The 12,298-nt window shown below is 39.8% G+C and overlaps 2 protein-coding genes across 2 annotated transcripts; both read left to right on the top strand.

Annotated features, from left to right (window-relative positions):
• The first annotated feature begins 192 nt into the window (after positions 1 to 192).
• On the top strand, positions 193 to 7,118 carry LOC138204926 (V-type proton ATPase subunit C 1-B-like). The gene is made up of 13 exons (XM_069160469.1): positions 193 to 276; positions 537 to 739; positions 1,287 to 1,354; positions 1,843 to 1,928; positions 2,459 to 2,553; positions 3,083 to 3,171; positions 3,263 to 3,358; positions 3,501 to 3,569; positions 4,048 to 4,140; positions 4,232 to 4,319; positions 4,412 to 4,509; positions 4,607 to 4,730; positions 6,604 to 7,118. Exons 2-13 carry the CDS (start codon positions 611 to 613, stop codon positions 6,691 to 6,693), a joined length of 1,125 nt encoding a protein of 374 aa, XP_069016570.1. The 5' UTR covers positions 193 to 276; positions 537 to 610; the 3' UTR covers positions 6,694 to 7,118.
• A 1,136-nt stretch (positions 7,119 to 8,254) lies between these two features.
• On the top strand, positions 8,255 to 11,013 carry kcnf1b (potassium voltage-gated channel, subfamily F, member 1b). The gene has a single exon (XM_069160923.1). It carries the CDS (start codon positions 8,399 to 8,401, stop codon positions 9,716 to 9,718), a length of 1,320 nt encoding a protein of 439 aa, XP_069017024.1. The 5' UTR covers positions 8,255 to 8,398; the 3' UTR covers positions 9,719 to 11,013.
• Positions 11,014 to 12,298: the final 1,285 nt, after the last annotated feature.

Here is a 12,298-nt window from a genome sequence, read left to right as displayed (position 1 = left end):
TTGTTCCCATATATAGGTAAACACATATGTATTCAGTAGAAAACAGCACGTCAAATGAATAGTGTCAATCTGAAATATGAATTATTTTGAACATTCAGCGACAGCGTTGCGAATTTCAAGTATTGTGATTAAGGTATAATTGCTCAGATCACCTGCAGTAATGTAACCTGTGCCAGAGTTGCCTGGAGAACAGTAGGGCTGACTGTCAGTCTGTGTCAGGTGGAGCTGCTGCTCAGACTCTCCTACTCTCAGGACGGTCATGAAGATAAACTAAAGGTAAAGCCCCTTTTGAAAGCTTTCTTTTTCGTTTTAAGTTTCTTTTGCAGAATTTTGCAGGTTTACATTACAAAATCAGATTATTATAAAAACCCAGCTGATAGTTATAGAAAATTGTATTCCATTTGCTTCCTATGTTCTGATTATATAGGTAATTATATTATATATATATATATATATATATATATATATATATATATATAGTTATGTTTTGGATGATATAGATCATTGTATTTCCATTTGCTTGCTTTTGTCCACAGTCTGTTTCGTGCCAAATCCTGTTCTTGTGGAGAGGATTTTAGACTGGTGATCTCTATGCGAAGCACTGGGAGTCATGACAGACTTTTGGTTGATCTCTGTCCCACTGGACAAGACCAGTTTAACCAGTGTAGAGAAACTCAAGCGCACCGCTGCCAAAACCAACCTGGCCTCCTGCTCCAAGTTCGCCATTCCAGAACTGAAGGTGAGGCTGTGTGTCATGTGCTATTGACAGATATGAAGGAGCAAAGTAAATTACACTGAGTACATATTGTCATATGCCAAGATAAGAGGGTGTCTTTGTACTTCAGGGAAGCGTTGTTAAAAAAATAAAGAGGTAATATTGTGTGTGTTTCCTCTGTGTTTATAGCAGTACAGTAGAATGGAGTTGAGAGTGATGGTGTTTGGTGTCCTTCTCTGGTGAAGGGATATAGGCTCAGGTTGCTCTCTACAGTTTGAGGCAAAATTTCCATCTGACCCATTTCACTCAACGTGATCAATATTGACCTTGCCTGTCTGAAATTGCATTGTAACTGCTGTTGTCCGATTCGCTTAAGTTCAAACATTAAAAACCTTATAATGCGGTGTTGAATATGACGTGGGCTGAATCCTAACAAGCTAGTAAGTTCACAGGCGATTATAAAAGCAAAACTGTTGCTTGATTTGAGTTCTCTGTGATGTCAGATGGATGTTACATCCTGTACACGCGGTCGCAGTGACATTAACTGCGCCGTCTATGCTTGTGACCTCAGGTGGGAATACTGGACAGTCTACTCAGCGTGTCAGATGATCTCTCCAAGCTTGACACACTGACTGAAAGGTAAAAAGGTCCAATCACAAAATGATGAAGCGAGCTGAACGTGTTCACTGACCTGTTCTTACAGACAAAACCCGTTTGTTTCTTAGCTTTGTTGCTTAATGTGCAGCTTTGTCCTTCATTAAGAGTAGTAACACTGAGCTTATGCCCGGTCTGTGCCATGATTAATTGATGGTCAGGGGCAGCTGACGGTTACTTTTCCCTTCTGATTTTAATTTCACTGGAGGTGTATCTCAGCTGAATCAGTGTAAGCGGGGATGCTAACACAAAATGTGTGGATTAAACCAGACATATTTCTTTTATAGTTTAGTCCAAAAGCTTATATTTAGTGTGATCCATTGCTTTCAGTCAGAGGCATTTACTACGATAAATAAACCATGGATCAACAATAATAGCGTATGGCGTCCATCACATAAGAAATTGGGGAAAAGATGCTGTTTATATAACATAAATATTCTGTAATAATGTTACTTTTTCTGTCGCCTGGTCAGTGTGATCAAAAAAACATGTCAGCGTATGAGGGAGGTGATGGAGCAGTCCGGTGACAAAGTTCTGGAAAACGCCTTAGCCAATGGAGGTGAGTCACACCCACGTGCACATACATGCCGAGGGTGTTTATTACATAGAACAGAAACTCATTAAGTAAGTGAACAGAGGCCACAGGCTACATGCACATTGCAAATGAGACTAAGAGCTGCTACAGAGCTCTATATGTAAACACAGCTTAGATGGATCATTTGACTGTGCTGTAGCTTCATGCACGCAGGCAGTAGGACGGGGCAACGACTCCCCAAACACAAACCAGGCTAAGCAGCATCTCTGATCACTCTCCCCCATCAGACCACAGCAGGAATCAGAGAGCCGTCCTGTCACCCCTGACAACTTACCTGAAGTCTCTGAGGGGTATTTTATCTGCTGTCAATTTGCTCTTTGAGTTGGAGTGCAGTGCTGTGTGACTCATATAAAGTGTGCTGTTTTTGAAAAATGTGTACAGTCCCTTGTTCCCATGTTTTCTGAAAGACACTCCCGTGCCTCTGTGTGGTGTTCAGGATTGTGATGCTGCGGGTTTTTAGTCATGCCATGACTTCCAGTGTGTGTTTTTCTCAGTGGACCTGATGAGCTACGTGACCAAGTTTCAGTGGGACATAGCCAAGTATCCCACAGCCCTGCCTCTCTCCAGCCTGGCCGACATCATCAACAAGGTACAAACTTGTGAAAGTGACAGTAAGGATAAATGAATAAGGCTATATAAGGATAAATATATGTAAATATAGTTATGACAGATCCTTATTACCAAAGAAACAAAGGGGTATTCCAACTAATTAAAAGGCAACTTCGGAGATACAAACAAAACAAACAGGTGAAAGTCACAGTGAAGTCTTCAATAAAACAGTTAGACTTTAGTTGAGTTCATCTTCCAACAAATATTTATAAGAGGGATTTTTATAAAAATCCTTAAGATGTAAATAGATTTCCCAAAAGTAGATGTGGCCCTTGCAAATACAGCACAATACGGATGCCACAGAAGTTATTATACTACTGTTCATCAGTTGATATTTGACACTGATGTCGAGGGACTTTAGATTCGACCAGATTAGATGGAATGTAAATTAAATTAAGATGAACAGTTTTGCAAGCAGCATGGATACAGAATTATTAAATGTCATTACATATATGCTGTACATTACATACTTAAAGTAGATGTGCTGTTTATACCTACATGTCTGTCAGGAAGTTTCCCAGGTGGAGACAGAACTAAAATCCCGTGCTGCAGCCTACAACAATGTGAAAGCAAGCTTACAAAGCCTCAAGCACAAAGAGTGAGTGACATCAGTATCATATAAATGAAATTAATTTTTTTTTATCAACTATTTACTGTGTACAACTGAACTGGGTTTTCTGGCTTTTCAGTGGGAATTTGCAAACTTTCAGTCTGAATGAAATTGTGAGGAAAGAAGACCTGGTGGTCTCAGAGTACCTCACCACTCTTCTGGTGGTGGTGACCAGGTCAGTGACACAGCATGTTTGTGTGTGTGTGTGTGTGTGTGTGTGTGTGTGTGTGTGTGTGTGTGTGTGTGTGTGTGTGTGTGTGTATTCCTGTGATATACTTCATGTGTAACTGTGTTTCTGCACATGTTTCTGGTCACAGAGGGAGTTACTTGCAGTGGGAGAGGACCTATGAATCCTTGTCGAAGTTTGTTGTCCCGCGGTCGAGCAGGTAAGCTGTGTTTTGGCCGTGAGACAAGCCATTCCACTCGATCCAGGTAGAAGCGAATCGTACCTGTTCTCAGCATCCGAAAGGTCAGGCTGAGTAACCGCAGGTGTTCCATTACCAGCAGAAAGTAAGAGTCTGCGGCTTGGATCAGCAGCAGGGAAGGAAAGTTTGTTTTCAGTGGATAAAATGTTGCCAATTGAAGTTTATGATATTTGAATGATTTATGATGTCATGCCAGGACACGAAGCATAAAGTAGACTAACTTACATGAAAAAATAGAGCGCTTTGTGGACCGACAAATGAAATGGCATAAGGACAATAACAGAGTTGAATGAGTTAACCGTCCAGGTTTTAGCAGTAGATCAAGTCCTGGCTGTTCATCCGCATAGTGTCGATTTAGCAGGGATAACATATAATATGGATATATATCACTCAGATATCACAGATTTTTTTTTTTATCATTATTTCGTGTGACCATCAGGAAGCTGCACGAGGATAAAGAAGGGGGAATCTTCTCAGTGACACTTTTCAAAAGAGCTGTGTGTGAATTCAAAGCCAAAGCCCTGGAGAGCAAGTAAGCAGGATGGATTGCCAGAAAATACAGAGTCACGTCAAAGCTGCGTCGTCTGTGTCAATTACCATAGTGTAGCCTATGATCTTCACAGGTTCATCGTGCGCGAGTACAGCTTTGATCTGGAGGAGAAGACGCTGCAGGACATGAAGCAGCTTAATGTTCTCAAAAAGGAGCAATATGTGAGTCAATCATTATGTATGTTCACTATAGAGATTTTTTAGATGTGTGTGGGTGTTGTTGTGTATTGTAAATGTTCATGCCTCCTCCACAGGGGATCTTTGTACGCTGGCTGAAGGTGAATTTCAGTGGGGTGTTCATTGCCTGGATTCACTTGAAAGCACTGAGGGTGTTTGTGGAATCAGTCCTCAGGTCAGTGCCGATGACGGCAGCGATTTGCTTTCATTTTCCTTCGCAGCATTCATGAAAAATATGGCACGTTTGATTTCCATGTGATATCTCCTCTCAGGTATGGATTACCTGTGAATTATCAGGCTCTTCTGCTGCAGACTGACAGGAAGCACTCAAAGAAACTGAGGGAAGAACTTTCCTCACTGTTCATGCATCTGGACCCCACTGCCAGCATGACAGATGTAAGAGGCCAAACTGAACTTCACTGAATTTATGTTGATTATTGTTATGTCGTCATTACATTAATTTCCATATAAAGCAGAATCAGAAGGATACGTCAACATACAAAGTCACACATCAGTATCTGAGATAAGATCGTTCCAATTTAACTTCCACTCACCAGCTATTTTAATTGTTCACATCTCACTGCCCTTCATGGGAACAGAACGGACTCAGGTGAGCTTGTGAAACATCAGTGACATGATGAAACCTGAGCCAGTGCCGACTAAAAGTAATGATGGACTTTCAGTCTGAATGTAACAACTTTTTTTTCTACAACAGAGCATCAACCAATAAGCAGAAGACTTTAGCCCAATCTTCAAGAAGTTTTATTGATGTAGACATTTTGTGCCACTGTATACATTCAGTTCACTATGTTTCAGAGCCAAATATTATTTACTACACTCTTTTTTATATTACAGCGATGGATACTTTTCAGATGACATATCATGAGTTAATAAATACAAAATGTATGGCCATTTAAAAAACTGACATACATTGTTGTAAAACAGTAAAATATATAATATAGATATAGATAAATTAAAGCCAGACAGGTATTATATACCAATTTTAGCTTATTTCAGTTATATCTGTACTCACATACACAAAATACTGTATATTTAAATCATTTTAAAAATGGTGGCACCATTGCAGACATTGTCCACCAGAGAGCACTGACAAGTTTATTTTTCACTTGTAAAATGTCCCCCCTTAGTACATTTTCACAAAACGTATGTCAAAGTTATCCATATGCAAAAAGGTTTGTTTATTTTTTGTGTTTCAGTTCATAAATATCCACCAATATGCTAAAATCTGATCTTTTAAAATATCAAATATCAATATCGCTTTGAGCCTCAAAAATCTACTATCCATTGTGATCTAACAAAAGTGGTATAAGTGGTTAAAATTGGGTCCGCATTGACCACCTGCGACATTAAAATGCGCCTCATTTTAATGCACAATAATGATCATAATAGTCCCATAAAATGTTAATACAGTGAAATATACAACAGACACCATGATTGCATTGCACTTTTGATTGTTGTGCCGGTCATATCTCTTTTCTTTTAGTTAAAGGCGCTGTCTTCAGTATTTCTCTTCAACAGTGGGTCAAATTGCATGTTAACGGTAAAGTGGTCGCTCATGATGATGAGCATCCAGATCATTATCAACAACTTTCCAGTTAATGTTGGTCCACATCTTCTGGATGTGTGAATGACCTGTTGCTCTTACGTCTGTGGGTTTGTAACTATGAGACCTCTGTGCCAGGGATATAATAATTTGACTGATTGAGCCTGCTGATTAGAGCTTTATTTCATTTAACCTGTTGCTTGCATCCAGTGTTTGGAAGGTTCAACCATACTGAAGGCTTTTTCGATCAAGAATCAGGCAAAAAAAACAAGTCAACAGTAAATTTCTTCAGAAATTAATTGTGATGATTATTTTGGAGGGAATGTGATACTGTTTTGTTTTTGTTTTTTCCCACTTTCATAAGGGCAATCACAGTCCAGCAAGTGGAGTGTTCAGATAGTCCAGATTTCATATTGATGCTTGCGTGAAGAAGAACACTGTCAACCATCTGCTGCTCAGCCTACATGAAATGACATCTGTCTCATGCAAATTTGTCCATGACTGTGCCAGACCACCGAGAGAAAAACTAAATTTGTGCAACTGTACTGCAGGCACTTTTACTGCATTCAAATAAGGGGAAGACACCCATGGTGCATTAAATACGTAGAACACAATTTGAATGGTGCAAAAACTCTCCTGCGGTACAATGATCAGTTTATATTGGTTCAAGGTATGTGTGACGCTGTTCTGTTATCTGCCAATCAGGTGAGCTGTGACATCCCGGGCCTCTCTCAGCAGGAGTACTTCTCTTACATCTGCTTCCATATCAGCACCAACGTGTTGGAGATCAGCTAGCAGTCAGCAACGTGAATGACAACGCAAAGAGGGCTCTATCACACATGCTGTGGCTTCTTCCAGACTAGCCAATCAGAGCCAGAAACATGAAGACCCTCATCGCTGAGATAAAACACATCCAGCAGAGAATATATCCTTGAATATCTTGGTTTTCAACATTTCTCTTGGATCAGAAATAACGGACTTTTTGGGAAGGTGGTGTAAATAATCCCATCAGTGGATGTATTTGGGTTATCTTCACCACAATGCCAGCTGCACGTGGAATTGTGGAACCATTTAAATATGTTTATCAGTGTATCAATATTTTTCAGGGATTTATTTTGAAGGACTTTAAACTGTAAATGTCAATGTGAGTGTACAGTTTCAAACATATCAAGAGAGCACACTTTTACGAGAAATTGTAAAGCCATCACACTAATAAAGTGGATTTCTTCATGTCACATGTTATCCAATGAAACAGGCCTGTACATTTTTAAGTGCATTATGCAGTCCTCAGATATCGTGAATTTTAAGTCATATTTAATCAGAATGCACCAATACAACTAAATAGCAATGCTCCATTACAAGTCCTGCAATCAAAATCTTTACTTAAATTATAATCTCAACTGCCAACATTTTTTGCAGTAAGGATTTTGTCTGGACCAGCCATTCAGCCACTGGTAAATCCAGGTGTTTCCAAATCAACGAGCACAGAAATTTGAAGGCTCAGGACTTCAAGTAAAAGTAACAAAGTATAGTCATCACTCTTGTGGCTGATAATGTTATTATACATTGCATTATTATACTGTGGTTGGAATAGTATTTTACTGTTTAGCTTGTCAAGGTGGAGGTACGTTTTAATGGGGAACAACAGCCATTTTTAGCTATCAACTAACACCAACAACAAAAAGTTGGACAAAGTCTTTGGTGGCTCCAAAAGGAACAGTGTGTTCGGGGAAAAAAAAGTGTTATAAAGGAGTGAGATAAAAAGGTCTCTGGTGCGCACCCTCCTCCTCTGCTCCAGATTACATAACTGTTAGCTGTGACACACCAGAATTTCAGACTGAACTGTCAGCTGTGGAGTTGCATTGTTGCTAATGCAGTAGCTACTTGAGTACTACTTCTTAAAATAATATATTTAGTTACTTTCCACCACTGAATGCTATACAGTACACAGTCACCAGAGAGCACTATCTCTGCTGTGCAGCAACCAGTTTCACTGCATTTATAAATGATATTTGACTCATATGTTGTTGAAAGATTTAATTTGGATATTAGTAACTGTTGTTTCAATTACAGTAACTAAGTGGCTACTTGATTTTACTTCATGATGCGGAATGGAAAATATTTTTGTTTAGGTCGACTTTGAGATGAAAAATATGACGATAAGCATTGTGTAAAAGAGGTCTTTCATCAAATACACGACAGGTTTCGTATTTACTCAACAGTCTAAATCTGAACTGTGTGTGTGTGTGCGTGTGTGTGTGTGTGTGTGTGTGTGTGTGTGCGTGCGCGCGCGTGTGTGTGTGTAAGAGAGAGAGAGACTGAGAGAGAGAAAGAGAGAGGTGTTCGGAAAACCTGACGGCTCAAGCTGTGCCATTCAGTGCGCGAAACGGGTTTGGAGAAGAAACATTTTACGCGCCGAGATAATGGGCTTTAATTCTGGTTAGTACCCGTTACTTTTGCATTTTAGAATAAATATTCATTCTGTAAAAAAAATTATAAAATGTGGACAGTTCCGAAACCAAAATACAGAACTGGTTTGTGCGCCGAGGGGGAGATTGCTGTAAACATTGGTGGAGTTAGAGTGGTGCTTTTCGGTGATGATTTGAACCGCTACCCAGAGAGCAGACTGGCGGAGTTGGTGAATTGCTCAACTCAGGATTCGGAAGTTATCTCTTCACTTTGTGATGATTTCGATCCGGGCAGAAAAGAGTTTTACTTTGATCGGGATCCTGATGCATTCAAGTGCATCATCGATGTTTACTACTTTGATGAAATCCACATTAAAAGCGGCATTTGCCCCATCTGTTTCGTCAAGGAGATGGAGTTCTGGAAAATAGACCAGAGTGTTTTAGATGAATGCTGTAAAAGTTACCTAAGTGAGAAGGAAGAAGAGCTGGAAGAGATTTCAAACAAAGTGAAAGTCATTTTGGAAGATCTGGAGGTGGATCAGTGCATTACGCGCACCCAGCAGTGCCAGAGGTTTCTGTGGAAGCTGATGGAGAAGCCGGATTCCTCCCTGCCGGCGCGCATCATCGCCATCGCCTCCTTTCTCTCCATTCTGGTCTCGGCAGTAGTGATGTGTGTGGGGACCATCCCGGAGATCCAGGTGACGAACGCCGAGGGGAAATTGGTGGAGAACCCTAATCTGGAGGCGATCGAGACCGTTTGCATGTTATGGTTTACTGCGGAGTTCTTGCTGCGTCTCGCCTCCTCTCCGAACAAGCTGCACTTTGTGCTTTCTTTCATGAACATTATCGATTTTATGGCTATCATTCCTTTCTACGTGGTCTTGTCCCTTACCTACCTCGGCACCTCATCCATGATGGAACTGGCAAACGTCCAACAGGCTGTCCAGGCGCTTCGCATCATGCGTATCGCGCGTATTTTCAAGCTGGCGCGCCACTCCTCTGGACTGCAGACTCTGACCTACGCGTTGAAGAGGAGCCTCAAAGAACTGGGGCTGCTCCTCATGTACATGGGCGTGGGTATCTTTGTATTCTCAGCTCTAGGCTACACCATGGAGCAAAGCCACCCGGAGACCCTTTTCAGGAGCATCCCGCAGTCTTTCTGGTGGGCCATCATCACCATGACCACGGTGGGCTATGGAGACATCTACCCCAAAACCACCCTCGGCAAGTGCAACGCTGCCTTGAGCTTTCTCTGCGGGGTGATAGCAATCGCTTTGCCCATCCACCCCATCATTAATAACTTCGTTGTCTTCTACAATAAACAGAAAGTGCTGGAGACTGCAGCAAAGCACGAAGTGGAACTGATGGAGCTGAAGTCTGGCAGGGAGACTCGCAGAAAAAGTAGCACTTAAGAGGAGACAACAAACGTTTGAGCCATTTAACATTCTCTAAAATCAGTCAACTGTTGTTGGCCTGAAAATCTGAAAAAAAAAAAAAAAAAGGTTAAAATATAGGGAAAAGCAGATAACTGTAATAATACAAATTAAAATTAGGGAGCCTATACAATTTGCAATGAAGCCCTGCATTCAAGACTTTGATATAATACTTTTCAAGGACTCTAGATGCTTTGGGACACTCCATTGACTCCTGTACATACCGTCATATTACAGTTATTCCTATTTATTGTGCCGTTGTTTTCATTGGGCAAAAAGTGATGTGTTGCTTTTTCCTGTGTTCCAGTTATCCTGCCCGCTCCTGTCATTGTGAAGCTAGAATTAAAACTTGTGCATGAAAAAAAGAACTTGTTTTTTTGCTTAGAGAATCATTACTTCAATTAGTGTGAGTAAAGGTAAATCAAAACTAAAACTTCTTGATGGATTCAATATCATAACTCCCTTCACAAAGTACCATCAGTGTAAATGATGCAGGACAAAATCCACATTCATTCTTTATAAAAAGTCATATAAATACGATGCTTTGGCAGCTGATTTAGTTGAGTCAAGTGGTTGTACAAAATGTTTTCTTTAAGTTTCCACAGACATTGTTTCCCTGTTGTAGTGGGAGGACAGCAAACACATTGAGGGAATGGTGAAGTTTCATACCAGCCTTTGGAATATTTGGAAGATTGTCAATGAGCCTATGTTGCTCTTGTTCATTCCTCATTATGAACAAGAAGAATGATTACAGCAAACAAAGCCTGCTTCAAAGTATATGTAGTAGGCAATTGTGAACTTATTTAATGTGCTACAATTTGGTCTCTGGTGGCATGTGTTCTGGATAAGAACGGAGCCATACTGTGGGTGGATCATTTGGAGAAATACCTTGAATTGGAAAATATAAGCTAACATCATGACTACATCGTAGTCATAGGTTGCAACACCAAGAAAGCAAATGTTTGACTAAAAGATGAATCTCTACAGTCAAATTACTTCATATTTGAGAGGAAAATGTACAGAGAAGGCTACAATAAAAAGTGTCTCATTGACTAATTTGAGGTCTTGGTAGTTCCAACACAGACAGACAGGGAAAGTCAGTGAGAAGACCAAAGCAAAGTGCGTGTGTTTGTTTATGTGTGCGTTGCTTGTTTTGGGGGCATGAGACTGATTACACAGTAGTCACATTGTGGAGACTGGTTTCATAAACTAAATAATGTTATTGTTAAATCCTGAACCATATGATTTAAAAAAAAAAAAAAAAAAAAATTAAATTCACCTGAAATAACACCTCTCCTCCTCCAAAAAAAACCCCAAACCAAATAGTGTATCTTTTGTGCAAGCAGCTTTTTATGACTCACACTTAAGTTTTAAAGTTAAGGGACATCTAGTGGTGGTATAACAATAATGACAATCTGGTGTCCCATATAAAATGATGCACTTCAAATGACATCTATATGAGTTTTTCCTTGTTACAAAGAGGCATGTTGGGTGGATAATTAGATACAACAGTGGACTTAACTGCAGGAGTCTTTGTTGTTTGCATTCACAAGTCAAGGCAGTTTTTTAAAACCATGTTTACTGTTGCCATGATGACAAAGGTTGCGTAACTTTAAGAACTAGTAGCTTTAATAGACAACAAGGTTAAAGTGACCATTTTGTTACCAAATTAAACAACCTTGGTCTTTATGGATTAAAGACACTTGGGGGAATTGTTAAATAAAATGTCTCTATGTTCCCATGAAAAGGCCGGAGTGACATCTGAAAGACTCCACTAAATAACATCCCCATAACAATGAATCAGTAAACATGTATTTAAGGTATCGAACCTGTTCTAAAAATTATCAACTGAAACTCACCCCAATTTCGTGCAACCGATTAACAACAAGGTTACATCCATTTCACACATGGCAGTACTTGATGGCCTCTTCATTGAATGTGCCATGCTCAGCCCTCTAAAATTGTTGGCGGGGTGCATTCTAATTGCAGAAAAGACCAATAAATAAATAAATAAATAAGACAGTATGGTTTCCTCCAGCCAATAATTTCCTCCGACATATCGGTTTAACACATTTAAATGGAAGTGGAGAAGTGCTCAATCGAACTGATACGTTGTGAAAGTTGTCATTGTAAAACAATTGTGACAGACTAGTCTTTTTGTTGGGACATGATGCCCTTGTATGGTCCCCATACCCTCCATCTTTTGGGTATTTCAGGCTGATATTAGGTAGTCTAAAACAGGCATACGTGTCCAGGAAATGAGTGTTAGTCAATGTCCACTGAAGTGCTGGAAACTGTGTGTGAATGTGTGAATGTGGGGTGTGTGTGTGTAATTTGACATTTTTGACTCTTTTGGCAAAATGAGCAAAGAAAAGGTTTTATGCTTTTCCACATATTTAATTTAAATTAGGTCAGACAATAAGGACATTCATATTTCATTATTCATTTCATCACATTCATTTACATTTCAATTACTGCTTTTTAGACATAGGCTATAGCAGTGGGGTCTTTAGATAGATAGATAGATAGATAGATAGATAGATAGATAGATAGATAGAT

The sequence above is a fragment of the Embiotoca jacksoni genome, unplaced genomic scaffold (genome assembly GCF_022577435.1).
Source record: "Embiotoca jacksoni isolate LCO1_2020_lvr unplaced genomic scaffold, fEmbJac1.0.p SCAF_27, whole genome shotgun sequence".
NCBI classification, from domain to species: domain Eukaryota; kingdom Metazoa; phylum Chordata; class Actinopteri; family Embiotocidae; genus Embiotoca; species Embiotoca jacksoni.
This window is presented reverse-complemented; position numbering and strand designations above follow the sequence as displayed.

Coding starts and splice junctions, on each gene's coding strand:
- LOC138204926 (XM_069160469.1), top strand. CDS start 611: ATGACAGACTTTTGGTTGATCTCTGTCCCACTGGACAAGACCAGTTTA. Junction 4,141..4,231: donor GCCAAAGCCCTGGAGAGCAA/GTAAGCAGGATG, acceptor TGATCTTCACAG/GTTCATCGTGCGCGAGTACA. Junction 4,510..4,606: donor TTTGTGGAATCAGTCCTCAG/GTCAGTGCCGAT, acceptor ATCTCCTCTCAG/GTATGGATTACCTGTGAATT.
- kcnf1b (XM_069160923.1), top strand. CDS start 8,399: ATGTGGACAGTTCCGAAACCAAAATACAGAACTGGTTTGTGCGCCGAG.